General features: G+C 37.1%; 1 protein-coding gene across 3 annotated transcripts in view; it reads right to left on the bottom strand.

The window, feature by feature from the left end:
* The window catches only part of LOC109834660 (5'-adenylylsulfate reductase-like 5), a 7507-nt gene extending 3461 nt beyond the window's left edge, over window positions 1–4046 (bottom strand). For all 3 annotated transcript variants that reach the window (XM_020402691.1, XM_020402690.1, XM_020402689.1), the window contains exon 1: window positions 3860–4046. In XM_020402691.1, coding sequence (XP_020258280.1) covers window positions 3860–4024 — 165 coding nt within the window. In that variant the 5' untranslated portion in view covers window positions 4025–4046. The remainder of the gene's footprint in view (window positions 1–3859) is intronic.

Here is a 15164-nt window from a genome sequence, read left to right on the forward strand (position 1 = left end):
GAGATTGAATACACCAAGGATCAAGGTTTTAAATGTCGGCCGACATGTCCGACATGTCGGCCGACATGTCCGACATGTCGACCGACATGTCCGACATGTCGGCCGACATATCGGTTTGAGGGTTTGACCGACACGACATGGACGTTTTCAACTCGTATGTCGGTTTTCAGGGCCAAATTGGAAATATTAGGGTCATATCGGGCATATCGGCCTATTTTTTAGCTTTGAAAAATCGGCCGATATGATACTTTTTTTAAAGGTCTGTTTTTTGTTATTAGGTTTGGGTTTAGTGATAAATACCCAAACTCGTTTGACCCGTTCTCATGTTTAAGAATTTCTTATGAACCCGATAGAAAGAATTTATGAACGCAAATCCATATATTATTTATTTTTTTATATGTTTAGTCTATAGAATTTATAAAGTATGCTTATATTGAATTTATGAATGCTTAGATTACATTTAGGACATGATATTATACATATGCGCCTATCCGATATGGCAATCCGATATTTAGTCAATGTCTCTCGATATATCCCCGATTTCCGCTATCCGACATGAATTTCAGCCATCCGACATGAACCCGACATCCGACATTTAAAACATTGCCAAGGATTATGGTAAAGGAGATGGAAATAGATAATTTTAAAACAATAAATTTTACGCTTGTTAACAAATTCTCACCAATGACAAAACTTAACTAGAGGGTTCACTTTCATTCAATTAATTGGATTGGGAGAATTTACATCTAGCAAATTCATTTAGTTGGGAGAGATTCAAATTTAATATGATTAGAGCGACCAATGTAAGAAAATAACCAATAATATTCTATCACATTTAAACAAATTTTCTAGAACACAATTTCATAATGCATTTGGTTTTGAGTGTATAGTGCATAACTGAATTATGTGTCCCGATTAAGCAGATAATGTATACTTATACAGATTTGGATTTTCTACTATATGTATAGCATAATGCTAAATTATCCAAAATTTGGCCTACATTAAATATCTTTTTAAGGTTTTTATTATCTAAAGAAGTCTCAATTAAGGATTGTTTATAATTATTAGTTCATAGGCAAACAAAAATCATAAAGTATGTACCCAGATTAGCAAATAATAAACACAATAGTAATAACAATTAAAATAAATAGTAAGTTTATCACGATGACAGCTCCAAGCCTCAAACTATCTTCTTTTTCCTTAAGGGACATGATGAAAGAGGGAGCATGAAAAAGAGAAAGAAGGGGAGAGAGGAAAATGAAACAAAGAGAAAGGGGTGGCGGCAGGGGTGAAAGAGGGAAAAGATCGGCTAAATTAGTGTTGACATTTTGGGAGATAGAAAGAAAGAGGAACATGGTGGATTGGGAAGAATATATAGATCTTAGATTTTCATATAAAAGGGTTCGAGTTGACAGATATGGGTTTTAGTTGATTTAGGTTTGACCGCAGAATTTTAAATAAGTGCCAAATAAAAACTTTAGATGAGGTTTTTAAAATAATGGTCTACCAGTGTTATCAATGAGTGATGCGCAATGCGGCACACAAAGTCTCTTTAAGTGCACATCTGCAAGGCGCAATGTGCTGCGCGCGCTCGAGTGAAGCAAGGCTCTCACCGCACACAATTTTTCAAGATAGATGATCAAGCATGAAATGACATGTTTACGAATTTTCACATAAAAAATGTCAAGCTAAATAGTATCTACTACCAAACCATCTTAATTCATAATCCTAACACGCCCAACGTAGTAGTAAATTTCATAATTTCCAAATCAAAGAAAAATCAAGACTAATAAGACCGAAGCAACATCAAATAGTAAACGAGAACGAGTTAGTGTCCTCAATCGGGCTAGTATAATGACTTGATGAGTTTTATTTTCATTTTGGGATATCGATTACGGGGTATAAAGACCTGATTAAAATGTTAAAGAACAAAAATATACAACGTTATGCCTTGCATGAGTCTTGTCTGAATCGCCCTCAAGAAGGGTGCTTGTGAGGCGCAAAAAAGCACTGTCGCATTAGATGTGGGGTGCTACTTAATTACCCCAATCGCAAGGTGCATGAGATGCAATGAGGCGTGTGCCTCTGATTACGTTGTGGTCTATTATGAGGTTTGATTGCATAAAAGACATATTCAATAAATTTGCAAAGAAACATGCCTAATCCCATCACGTGGTGGCGTAAGCAAACACATGACACTTAATCCATTTTTTTAATACTGTGCAAGTGCATAAACCACAGAAATGATTATAGAGTTTGCCTACATAATGCGAGCTAGTCAATGTAGTTGTCACCTATATGCTTTTACACAGGCTTTTGCGCAGCTACAAAAAGCTTGTTTTTGAATGCCCGCATCAAAGCATCTACACTTTGACTTTCTCTAGTTGAAATAATTAGAAGATGAGTTCACTTACATATGAAGAAAAAGACTACACATTAACTAATTTTACATGTATTCTTAAAGAACACATATGTCTTGGAAGAATCAAGGTCACAGAAAGTGCTAGGCAGCCTAGACGTCGAACATGGCGCTTAGGTGTTTCCTTCTTTTTATTTTTTAATCACAATCAATATTATTGAAAGCTCTAGGCACTTTTAGGAACTAAATTGGCACCTGGCGCCTAGGTGCTAAATTGGCACATAAAGCCGAGGTGCTAGACTTAGAAAGATTTCTTTTATTAGTTTAAATGGAGACGGAGGAGGTTTTATTAAAGAGTTGGATGAGGTGTTTGTAGTCAGTGGAGGCGGTCAGAAGAGTTCAGAGGAAGTTAGAGGACGTTTGAGTAAGAAACAAAGGAAATCACGACCAAAGCCTAAGCGGTGCCATCTACGTAACCAGTCTCTACTCCCCTAGGTGCTCTCAAGACCTAAGCAAGTGGCCTAGGTACCGCCTAGACCTAAGCAGGCTAGGCCGGAGCTTTTTAAAACATAAGAAAGAGTGAGTGAAAACTAATAAAGTAATAATAAGTAGCTAGAATTTAAAGGGTATTACCTAATATTTTGTAATTGTAAAAAAATGACAGGTAGTATTGTATAACTAGACATCCTAAATATCACAATATGGTGACACTTTATGTATGTAGAAGAACATACTATTGAGTATTTTATAAGCAACTACTTGAAGAAATGGATTTGAACGAGATCCTACATACATGGTTATCTTGCTAAATGTTAAAAAACCTAAGTTACCCAAATGGATAGGTACCATTGATCAGTGAATGTTGTATCAAATCTCCAACTAAAGCATCTAGTCATCTGCATCGTCTATGCTACAAAAAGAGAGAACGGTTCTTCATATCACCTGATCAAATCTTCTTTATGGGTTACCTAGGTTATAAGAGAGCAAAAAATTCCTAACTACACGCATTCAAATGCAAGGATTAGGCTCAATGCTAAGGAGAAGAGGGATTTCAACTACTTAAATATGGGCATTTGCAGTAACAACACCCATTCAAATGCAAGTTTATAGATTCCAACAACAAAAAAACTCGGATCAGACGGTACTTCAAACATGAAGTCCTCATTTGAGATAACTTCAAGGAGTTAAGGGGCATTTGCAAGTAACAACACCCATTTCAAACCATAATGTTAGACTAACTTATTAAGGGAAACACATAGCATGCATGAGAAATATAATTATTATTCGACTCAAATAATTATCATTTCAATAATGAAAATTTAATATTTAGAGGTGAACTAATTAACCAAAAAGACAACCATTTTGGGGCAAAGGGCAAGGTTTTAATAAAGTTATCACGGTAACTAAAAGTACCAATATGTCAACGAAAACCCCAATTCTGACAAAGACCCAGATGCTCAAATTGATCAAAAAAATTTAAATAAAATTGGGGAAAATTACCTCCTCAGGCGAACACCGCTCGATCCAAACAGGGCACTGCGACCTGACGCCACTGACTAAATAAACAACACCCAATCGAGGGCAGGTTGAAGGATCAGCGAGCGACCCATGAACCGATAGCGAAATAGCAAGCAGAATCGAGAGAGAGCGGAGACAAAAAGCCATCAAAGATTCAAAATGAGGAAATATTTAGTTGTAGCCTTCTGGAAGTCGTCAGATTATAACTTCCATCATCGGTGTTTGATGAGGGATTAACTATCTATTGTGATTTTTAGACAGCCTACAATCACCCCCTAGGGTCTAACAGTGTTGAGCTTAGTAGCTGTAGAAGATCTCTACCTTGAGCAGTTAGATGTGAATATTATCTTTTTTTCATGGTGAATTGGATAAAAAAATCTACATGAAGCAACATGTTGGCTTTACAAAAAAAGGAAAAGAAAAGATGGTGTGTAAGCTCAATAAGAGCTTGTACGGATTGAAACAAACTCCGAGATAGTGGTACAAGAAGTTCGACAACTTCATGCAGAGCAATGGCTATGAAAGATGCAATTCAGATCATTATTCCTACTTTAAAAGGTTCAAGTCCAGCTATATCGTGTTATTGTTGTATGCTGATGACATGTTAGTTACAGGACCGTGTTTAGAGGAGATAGATAATTTGAAGAAGCAGTTAGCGAAGGAGTTTGCTATAAAGGATCTGGGTGCAGTAAAGTAAATTCTTGGGATGCGAATCAGTAGAGATGAAGCTGAATGGATGTTAAGGTTGAGTCAAGCTGAATATGTCGAGAAGGTACTTCAGAGGTTCAACATGGAGAATGCTAAGCCCGTCGACACGCCCCTTAGAAACCAGTTCAAGTTATCTGAGGAGCAATCACCTAAAACAGATGCGGAGAAGGAGCACATGAGTAGAGTGTCATATTTATCAGCCATTGATAGTTTTATGTACGCGATGGTTTTCACGAGGCGAATATCACCCATACAGTGGGAGTTGTGAGCAGGTTTGCAAGCAATCCAAGGAAGTTGCATTAGGAGGCCGTGAAGTGAATATTGCGTTACCTGAAAGGAACTACAGATATGTCATTGTGTTTCAAGAGGAAGGAGTTAGTACTACGGGGATACGTGGATGCATATTTTACCGGTGATCATGATACGAGACGTAGCACTACGGGATATGTTTATATCTTAGCGTCGACAGCAGTGAGCTTGGTCTCACATTTGTAGAAGATAGTAACATTATCCATGACTGAGACAGAGTATGCCGCAGTGACTGAAGCCAGCAAGGAGATGATTTGTTGACCAGGTGCCTGGAAGAGTTGGGTTTGAAGCAGGATAACGACGTTCTTTATTGTGATAGCCAGAGTGTTATACACATTGCCAAGAATTCAGTATATCGTTCTAGAATGAAGCACATCGACGTATATTACCACTTCATACGCTCGCAGATTGAGGACGACAAGTTATGATTGGAGAAGATTTTGGGGAGCCAAAATTCTGTGAATATGTTAACGAAAGCAGTGACTATCGACAAACTAGAGTTGTGCGCAACTTTAGTTGCCCTTCACACGTAGGAGTCAAAGGCGGAGCCATACTAGGAGGATCGACGGGATCGCCGAGATGATGATAATTGAAGAATGATTTTTTTTCGGGCAGGAGAAGATACTTGCGAAGATGGCAGGAGTTCGAGAGAGCTTGTTGATGACGGTTTGATCTCCAAGTGGGAGATTGTTAGTCTCGAGAGTATAGATCAAACCTAGAATCAAATCAACGAAGAAAACTAGAAAAACCCAGTTCGGTCGACCGACGGAGCAGACGCCTGCAGGAAACAAGCGTGAGAAACTGTGTTCTGGCTGGTCGACCGAAACACATGGTGCTGTCGACCGAAAGCCATTTTTTACAGTTTCCTAAATTGTTTGGGATTCTGTTTTGGACTGAGATACTATATATACCTAATATATTTTAGGGTTAATAGAACACGCAAAAAAGAGGGTTTTGAGAGGATTCTTTCAGAGAGATCTCAGAGAGATAAAAACCTATTTGTGGGCATTATAAAAAGAGGGTTTTGAGAGGATTCTTTCAGAGAGATCTCAGAGAGATAAAAACCTATTTGTGGGCATTATAATCTTCTTCAATTAATCAAAGGAGAGATCTCAGAGAGATAAAAACCTATTTGTGGGCATTATAATCTTCTTCAATTAATCAAAGAATTGTATGGTGTGGCTCCTGAGGACTTAAAAACATTGCCGAACCTTATTAAATCTGGTGTGTTCTTTCTTGTTTATCTTTCATGCAATTTTTCTTTTATTTGCGTTGATATTCCTACTTGCTAAACTCTTAGCACAAGGTCCAGAAGTGCACGGGTTTGGCTGATTGTTTCGATCCCCCGACATATTTAATAAGAAATTACACATATTTTAATATTGAATTTGTAAATAGAATAATTTGGAGTGTGTATAAGTAAAAAAATTTATTTTATAATATTAGACCATTAGTTATTTGTTAATATTATATTAGAGCCTTGAACCTCATAGTTCAAATTTACACTCACAAATCATTGAGTAGTTTTAGATAACACCACTTGGTTGGATTTTGAATATAATTATTACAATATAATTAGACCAATGAATTCGATAGACGTGGGTAAGTAAATTAGAATATGAAGATGTAGTGGTTTAATACAAACTTGATCACATGTGTAAACTCTATTTGTTAGGGTTAATCTATTGAAAACTCGTGATCTTGTGACGAACAAATAGCAAGAAAGAACTCACAACAAAACAAAAACTTGCAGGAAAGAACAATAAAGAAGAGAACACAAGATTTAACGAGGTTCGGCAAACGTGCCTACGTCCTCGGGAGCCACACCAAAAATTTACTTAATTATTGAAGAAGATTACAATGTCTGCAAACAGTTATCACTCTCTTTGAGATCTCTCTCTCGAAGTGCTCTCAAAACCCTCTCTTTTTCATGTACACACTCTCAAAAGGACGTTCAAGAATATATACAAACCCTAACTCGAAACAGGTTCCCAAACGGGCCAGGAAACCACCTGACCCGATATCAGTCGACTGATGCACTTGCATCGGTCGATTGATAAGAGCTTCTCAGCCTGCTTCGTGCATGTTTTCGGTTGACTGATGAGTTTCATCAGTCGACCGACGAGAGCTGATTCTTCAGCTTATTTCTGACAGTTGAATCGGTCGACTGATCCAATACTTCAGTCGACCGATGGCCTCTCACCTGCTATGTATATGTTTGATTCCAGGTTGAGGTCTACACCCCCAAAACCAACACTATTTTCAAAAGGTGTTATCTCAAACAACTTAAAGAGTTGGAGTGTAAATTAGAAAATTGATGATTTGTTGTCTGAAATTTAGATATTGGTACCCTACATCTTCAATAATAACATATTAGTATCTCAAATCTTTGAAATTGCTCATACATTTCTTGAATCATTTGAATCAAAATCCTACATGGTCTTGCTATTTGGTCCCTCAATGATCAAAGTACCCCTCATTTATTTTTTTAACAAAGGAGATTTTTAGGGAAAAAATAAACAGAGAGGTATCTATTCCTCTATAATAATTGGAGGATACAAGATTCACTATTCATATCAGAGTAAATGTTACAGTAAAATACCGTAGCATTGGTACTGTAGCACTGACAGGATGATCCAAGATTCACCATTCATGCTACACTAAATTACCGTAGTATTATTATTGTAGCACAGACGGGACTATAGCGTTTAAAAACATTACTGTAATATTATTATTGTAGCTCAGGCGGGAGACTGTAGCATTTAAAAAATGTTATTGTAACACTCACAAAAACTGTATTTAAATATAGAATTATTGTAGCGAAAATTAAAAAATGGAGGCCGCACGGGGTGCACACTAGTTTTGGTAATGTTGGAATAAAATAGCATGGAATAAAATAGCAAGACTTCGTTGGTATTTGAGGGACTACGAGCAATTTCAAGATTTGAGGGGCATATGGAATAATGAAGATGTGAGGGGGTACGATCTAAAAAGACCCCCAAAAGAAACTAACCACGTGCCTACAATTTGATGACTAATTGGTAACAAAGATCTCGGGTAGAAGTAAATTCGCGCGAGGGAGCGCGGGCCCACCTAAGTCGGTGCGGTGGGGGGCAAGGTTGTTGATAGTATTTTGTAAAGTGGGCCCCGCTTCCTCTTCAGGAAAATATCGGTACTTTTTTGCTGAGCTGGCACCTCGCTGTCTGAAGGCAGAAGTCGTCGTCCTCGCGAACGAGATAAATTCTTCTGTCCTTTTCGCACACGCTTCGTGATTTCTTTAGGACCGTTGGATATTTGTCAAAATTACTGTGGAGGCTCTTTTTTTAAGGTGGGAGTACGGAGAGAATCTTTTGATGGCATGGAATTATACGGTATCCGGATATTTTATTTAGGTTCGTGATGAAAAAGGTTTAAATTAAGTCAATAATGAGCTTTAGTGAGTACGGAAAGAATCTTGAGATGCCATGGAAGTCTTCGTCATCTAGATATTTTATTTAGGTTGGCTAAAGGTTTAAATTAAACCAATAATGAGCGTCTTTTGGCTTTTAAAATAAATGTTGCACGCAAGCATAATGAACTAGAAGGGTATGTTTGTCAATCTCTTAAAACTGGGCTAGAACCGAACCTAGCCCAAATTTTGGCTATTCTCGTCTGGCAAAACTTGAACTCTCGTAGCGGTCTAGTTTTGTTTAGGCTTAAAAAAAACCCTAAAATCAGAAGGTAAATTGCGTTTTGTTTTTTCCATATTAGTCTCCCACATCTTTCATATTTAGAACTTATTGCCACTAATTTTGATGTCATAGAGGGAAAGCTATTTTGAGGTGTGTACCTTACAAAGCAAATGTGCCCACTTTATATGGGCTTGGTTTGGTAGGGCGTTTAACGACCGAAGATGAGGTGAGAGGATGTTTAATAAATTAGAGGGATGAACATCTCTTTAAGCATTTATGTTTAGTTGGATGGTAGGAGGGCAAGGTGTATACTTTTGTAGTTCATTTTCACTCTTCTTTTATGCCCTCCCTCTGTGTGGAGAGATTATTCTCTCTCTAACCTTTTAGATTTTGAGATACCCCCCACCCCCCCACTCTACCTCCACCTCTAAAAATCATCTAGCAAAGGAAATTTTTTTTTTTTTGCCTCTCCCATCCCCCTCACCTTCCGTCCTACCAAACCAAGTTTAAGCCAATGTGTGCTCTCGTCCCAAAGGTACTAAAAAGCGTAATCAAACCCCAAAAATTAGTTGTCACCTCAATAATAGTTCACATCACTTTTCTTTTTCTCATTGTACCCCTAATTATTGCTCCACGTCACATTATTTTTTCTCGAATTACGTGGACATTGTGTGAGACCTCCCCCTCTCATGCTCCGGTCCCATGGCCCGTTGGCCCAAGCAAGCCGTGGAAGCCATCGAGAGCAACTCGATGTTGTCTAAAATTCACTGCAAAAATGTTAGTTGTTCTTGAAAATTGAGCTTTTCTCTATTTAATCCGTTTAAAGTTCTTCTCATTAGTCTATGTGGGACTAAAGTGAGGGGGTGTCATAATCATCTGTTCTTACAAAGATGACATCCTCGTCGTCTCGACATGATAATTGGCACATCTCAGTGTCACTTGCCAAGCGATATGAATTCTAGAGGTGGCTCATATGGGCTCTAAAGGTGGCTCCCATTGCATCCACGCGATGTAGAAATTAGCCTCGTATAGCACTTAGCTCCATATTTTCGGCTGGCTAACTGCTCTGATACCATTTGTCACGCGCTGGGCCTACGGGCCCGTTGGCGCGTGCAAGTTGTGGGACCCACGGAGAGCAACTCGATGTTGACTAAAATCCACTGTCAAAATACTAGCACTACTTGTTCTTGGATCTTGGGTTTTTCTCTATTTAAGCCACTTAAAGTTCTTCTCATTAGTATATGTGGGACTAAAGTGGGGGTGTCATAACCCCCTGTATGTGTGACTCTATTACTTTTTAACGTTCAAAGTTAGATGTTAATTAATATTTGTAGATACGATTCCATTTACATGCTTATCAAGGTTATACTTCACGATGGGAATTTTATGAAGCTTATAGTAGAAAATGAAAACAGCATGGGTGTTAAGATTAAGGGTTAATGCTCAATTAGTTATTGAAGGGAGAAAGGAAAAAACTTAAAGACAACTTGATCATGACAATCCGGTATATGTTTGTAAATGCAAATGGTGAGTGTAACACTTGGTCTTTTTTCGTTATCACAATTGTATAGACATTTGGCTATCATGTAATCTTTTATCTACATAAAATTAAGATTGTTTGTATTTTTCTTCACATCAAAGCTTTAAATCTAATAAATAACAGATAAATTAATATATAAGTTGTAAATCTAACAACTTACTTATGAGATTAATATCTAACTTTTAGTTTAACAAATAACTAACTAAGTTTAACATTCCAATCGACAAGTCTAAGAAATAATTAACTTATAAGAGTAATATTTTAACAACTGATAATTTTAACATCGAAGCATAAAATATAACGAATACCAGTTAAGTTTAACAGCCAGTCTATAATTCTAGCATCCAATTTCTAATTTTTCTAGGTGTTAGAAGTTAACTATGAATGTTACACTTTAGATGTTAAAATTACAAGTTAATTATTAAAATTAGACGATAGATGTTAATGCTAAAGGTTAGATGTTAACTGTTATGGTATTCCCACTTGCTAAAGTACAGCCAATTGGCAAACAACAAGCATAAATCTGTGTAAATACGGCCCTATTTAACTTGGTGGTCCAAGTCTAGCAGAGGTCCCTATTCCACCGGCTTGTCGAATCAATGTTATCCATGTCAACTCGAAAGACAGGACCAGTCGACCCCCTCTCAAAGACGATTCACTAAGAGTCCACTCGACCATCAATCCGACGCCTTGCAAGGGCAACTCGAATGGCGGTACTCCTCGGCCAATCTGAAGGATAACACCTGCCCTGGGTCTCTTCCTTAGGCTATATGTTAGCCCCGTAGTCCACATTGGATAGACGCTGTCACGCCCCGCTTCCCAAAATACCCGGGAATTGGAACGTGAACAAGCCCGTAACGTATTAAATTAAGGAGAGTAAATAAAAATAAATATTTCTCCTCAACCTAATACTCTAAGCGTCTGGAAATAAATACAATGCAAAGGTACAGGTCCCCGATCACAGATAGCGAGAATATAATAAATAACACATAATAAAATAATACATATCACAAATAAATATCATCTAAGACATAATATTCGGGTCAAACATGCTTACAAAACTATCCAACTAAATACTGGAGAATGTAAAAATACAATAATCAAGTGAAAAAGGAAATGCTACAAAAGAAACTAGAATCATCAACTAATAAGAGATAAGTGAACTTCGGCCTATTCTTCAACTCTATCTGTAAGGCACTCCTGCTGAGAATATCATGGCTCTGGCACATCTCCAAGCTGGACCTGCTCTTCCTCTAAGTCTGACGTACACCAGAGAAAACAGATATACGTCAGCGTGCATGGCACACGGTAAGACCCCACAAAAGAAAAGAACGAACGAAAACCCAATGCGAAAAATGATACAACAACAGAAATAACAAAGAACGTCCAACTAAAAATCCAACAAAATTAAAATATAATCCACCACTAAAGTATAAAAATCAGAAGAACCCATAAACATCCGAGTAATAAGATCATACAACTAGACAGAATTAATACTTAAAAATCTACAACAAGAGACGTAGTACGTCGAACGAAATAATCCAAACAAGGAAACCAAAAATCTACAACAAGAGACGTAGTACGTCGAACGAAATAATCCAAACAAGGAAACCCTCATGTATATATCATATGTCTCAAATTGTCGAACGAAATAATCCAAACAAGGAAACCCTCATGTATATATCATATGTCTCAAATTATAGATAATTACATATTAATCCCGATCTATGTATGAAAAGAAATACAACTGGCCTACATCTTACAAGAAATCATACCTAGCCAAGAAATGATGTCATGTAACTAGCCATCCTATAACAGGTCACTGGTTCACATATCACACAGAGTCAACGCTCATATTATCGGATAACTGACTATTCACAAATCCCCTACGTACATCCAATATCACTACACAAACTCGGTCAGGGGACTACACGCAATCTGTTTTCAGCCTGGTCCCGACTCAAGCTAAACTCGGTTGAATATCAAATTCACGGACCAAATTAGCAACACCGATCTACTTTGACCCAACAAACTAACCCCAGTGGCGATACCGATCCACTGGTGTGAGCCTGGAAGATATATCAACAGCCTTATCCGATTACATGAACAAAGACTTCCCCATCCCAACTCATCTTGTTTTTCTAAGTCAATAATACACAAGCCTCTAGGTCTTATTCATGTCACACAAGTTACTATAGTCATAAACTCCTAACGATTCTCAATCGCAACAAAAAACAATCAATGCAACTAATCATATGCAATAATATCATGGCATATCAGACAATCAAAATTAAGAATTATAAATCATAAACAGCGTCTACATAATTCAAAAAATAATATTTTTCTAAATAATTTATTTATTTAAAATAATCATTTTGAAAAGTAAATTCTTTTAGTTTATTTCTCATTATAATAATCTAAAATATTCTCTTTTTCAAAATAAATTCCTTTAAATTATTATAATTATAAAAAAAAAATGATTCTTTTGTCGAATTAAATTCTTTTAATTCACAATAATTATTCTAAAATAATCTTTAAAATAAATATTAATTCAAATAATCCTTTTGTAAAATAAATTCCTTTACAATTGTCTTTCACCATAATTATTCTAAAAATAATCTTTTAAAATAATAAATTAACATTTCAAAATAACCTCTTTTCTAAAATAAATTATTTTAAATTATCTATTATAATAATTATTCAAAATTAACCCTTTTTCCAAATTAAATTCTTTTAAGATATTTATTATAATAATTATTTAAAACTTTCCCCTTTCCAAAATAATTTCTCTTAATTTATTTCTCATAATTAATAACTTCAAAAATATTGAAAATATTCTTTCTTTTAAAAACATCTCAAATTAACTTTTTTAACAAAATAATTTTCCTTTAAACTAGTTATCATATTATCATTATTTAAATATTATTCATTAACAAGCCCACACAGTTATCACAATCTTCATACCATAGCATAATCAAATCACAGTATAGTCCAAACAAATACATAATAGGTCTAAAAATTGAAATGACAAGTCAAAGAGAAAGGGATCTTGCCTTAAAATTATGTGCAAGCCTCTAAAACAAACAGCAAGCAATCCACAAGTGCAAACAACAAGTTCTCCATTGCCACACGCCGATGATCTCGCCCTCGTATCGGTATTGTGCTTCACAAAGCTCTCAAAATTCATAAGAAAAAGATCTAGGGTTTTTAAGGGTAGAGGGTGGCTGCTAGGGTTTAGAGATATGATAAAAAAAAGAATTTTTTGTGAAAACATAGGTATTTATAGAGGCAAACCCGAAACAAACCCGTTTGACCCGAACCAGGAAACCTAGTCTGACTTGGAAAATTACCTTCGGTATTTTGGCTGTAACTTTTTCATCCGATCTCAAAATGAGGTGATTTAAGATTTGATGAAAAGCTGTTGAAGAGACCTATAACTTTGGTTGAGTTTTTCTAGATTCCAACTGCATCATTATGTAAAACATAAAAACTCTTAACTGGTCATTTTTCCCAGATTTCTCTCCGTGCATGTTTTGTGCATTTGTACTCATATATTCACAAATATACATTGAATTGATCTCAAATCAATTCTTATCATACTAAAATATCAAAATATATTATTTTTCAGCATAAAACATATTTATCATTATTTATCATGAAAATTTTCAAATTTACGGGGTTTTACAGACGGCATCAAGACCTTAGTCATGATAATCTTCATGACCTGTCATGCCACGTGCGGTCTGCACCCCCATCAATCACTTCCTGGATAATGCGGAGACGTTCACTTCCATACCGAAGTGACCTCTCCCCCAGTCGTCAGCCACCATCTGTAAAGGAAAGGCCAACTTAGCTATCATGTATGCTCTGCACCCTATCAATCACTTCTCAGATAATACAGAGACATTCTCTCCCATACTGAAGTGACTTCTGCCCCAGTTGCTAGTCGATATCTGTCAAGCAAGGGCTGACTCAGTGTCTAGCCCGTGCACTTCCACTCCATCATTTTCCAAATAATGCGGAGACACCCTCTCCCCTGCCGAAGTGACTTTCCAATCGCCAACCGACACCTGTCAAGAAGGGGGTGACTCAGCTGCCAGCTCACACTCCGTCCCCACCCTTTGGTGCTCAACCAAATGGCAATAATGCCCTTCACCCACTAAGTATATATAGATGTACTATCCTAACTTAAGGAGGGAGGGGGGATTCTCTCTGACTAAGGAAAAATCTCTCACGCTCCCTCTCTCACCATAAATCATATTGCACCAGCCTGATCAAGAGAGGCAGATCTCTGGATCTCCCTCACACATGCATACAATACACCCGAGAACCACACCGATTCTTGACCTTCCCCTTCTTCACTCAAGCTCACCAGTTAACTTGATCATCGGAGGAACCACGGGGGAATCGATCACTGTCCTCTCACGAGTTCTTTGCTTGTGCAACATGGTCGGCAACCCCAAGTTAAGAACCAGACATAAAGTAGGAGAAGAATGTAGGGCCCTTCGTCAATCTCCTCTACCTCGCTCCGAGCGAGGGCCGGAGCGAACCAATCCTCTTCCCCGGATCCTAACTGGTTGTGTGATATTTGCCATCAACATTAACGTCAACAAATGAGAGAGAGAGAGAGAGAGAGAGAGAGAGAGAGAGAGAGAGAGAGAGAGAGAGAGAGAGAGAGAGAGAGAGAGAGAGAGAGAGAGAGAGAGAGAGAGAGAGAGAAAGATGAACTTATACTATGTTTGGATGGAGGGTAATGGGGGTAGTGGAAGGGGAAAGAGAGTTACTTTGTTTATGAGTTTTTTTAAAGGGGGGTAAGGGAGGGAAAGGGAGAGGGAAATTCAATTTGTTTCCCTCCAAATTGAGGGTAGAGGAGGGGAAGGAAAGGAAAGAAAATTTTCATAATGAAAGAGACATCTTGATCATCTATTATAATGTATTGATGCTTAAGATTCATTTTCTTCTCTTCTCTTCTCATAATTAGAGCTCTCAAACAAAATAATTTAAGTTCGTCTCCATTCCTCTTATAAAACTTCCAAACAATATAATATATTTTCTCCCA

This window comes from Asparagus officinalis, chromosome 3 (assembly GCF_001876935.1).
Source record: "Asparagus officinalis chromosome 3, Aspof.V1, whole genome shotgun sequence".
NCBI lineage: Eukaryota > Viridiplantae > Streptophyta > Magnoliopsida > Asparagales > Asparagaceae > Asparagus > Asparagus officinalis.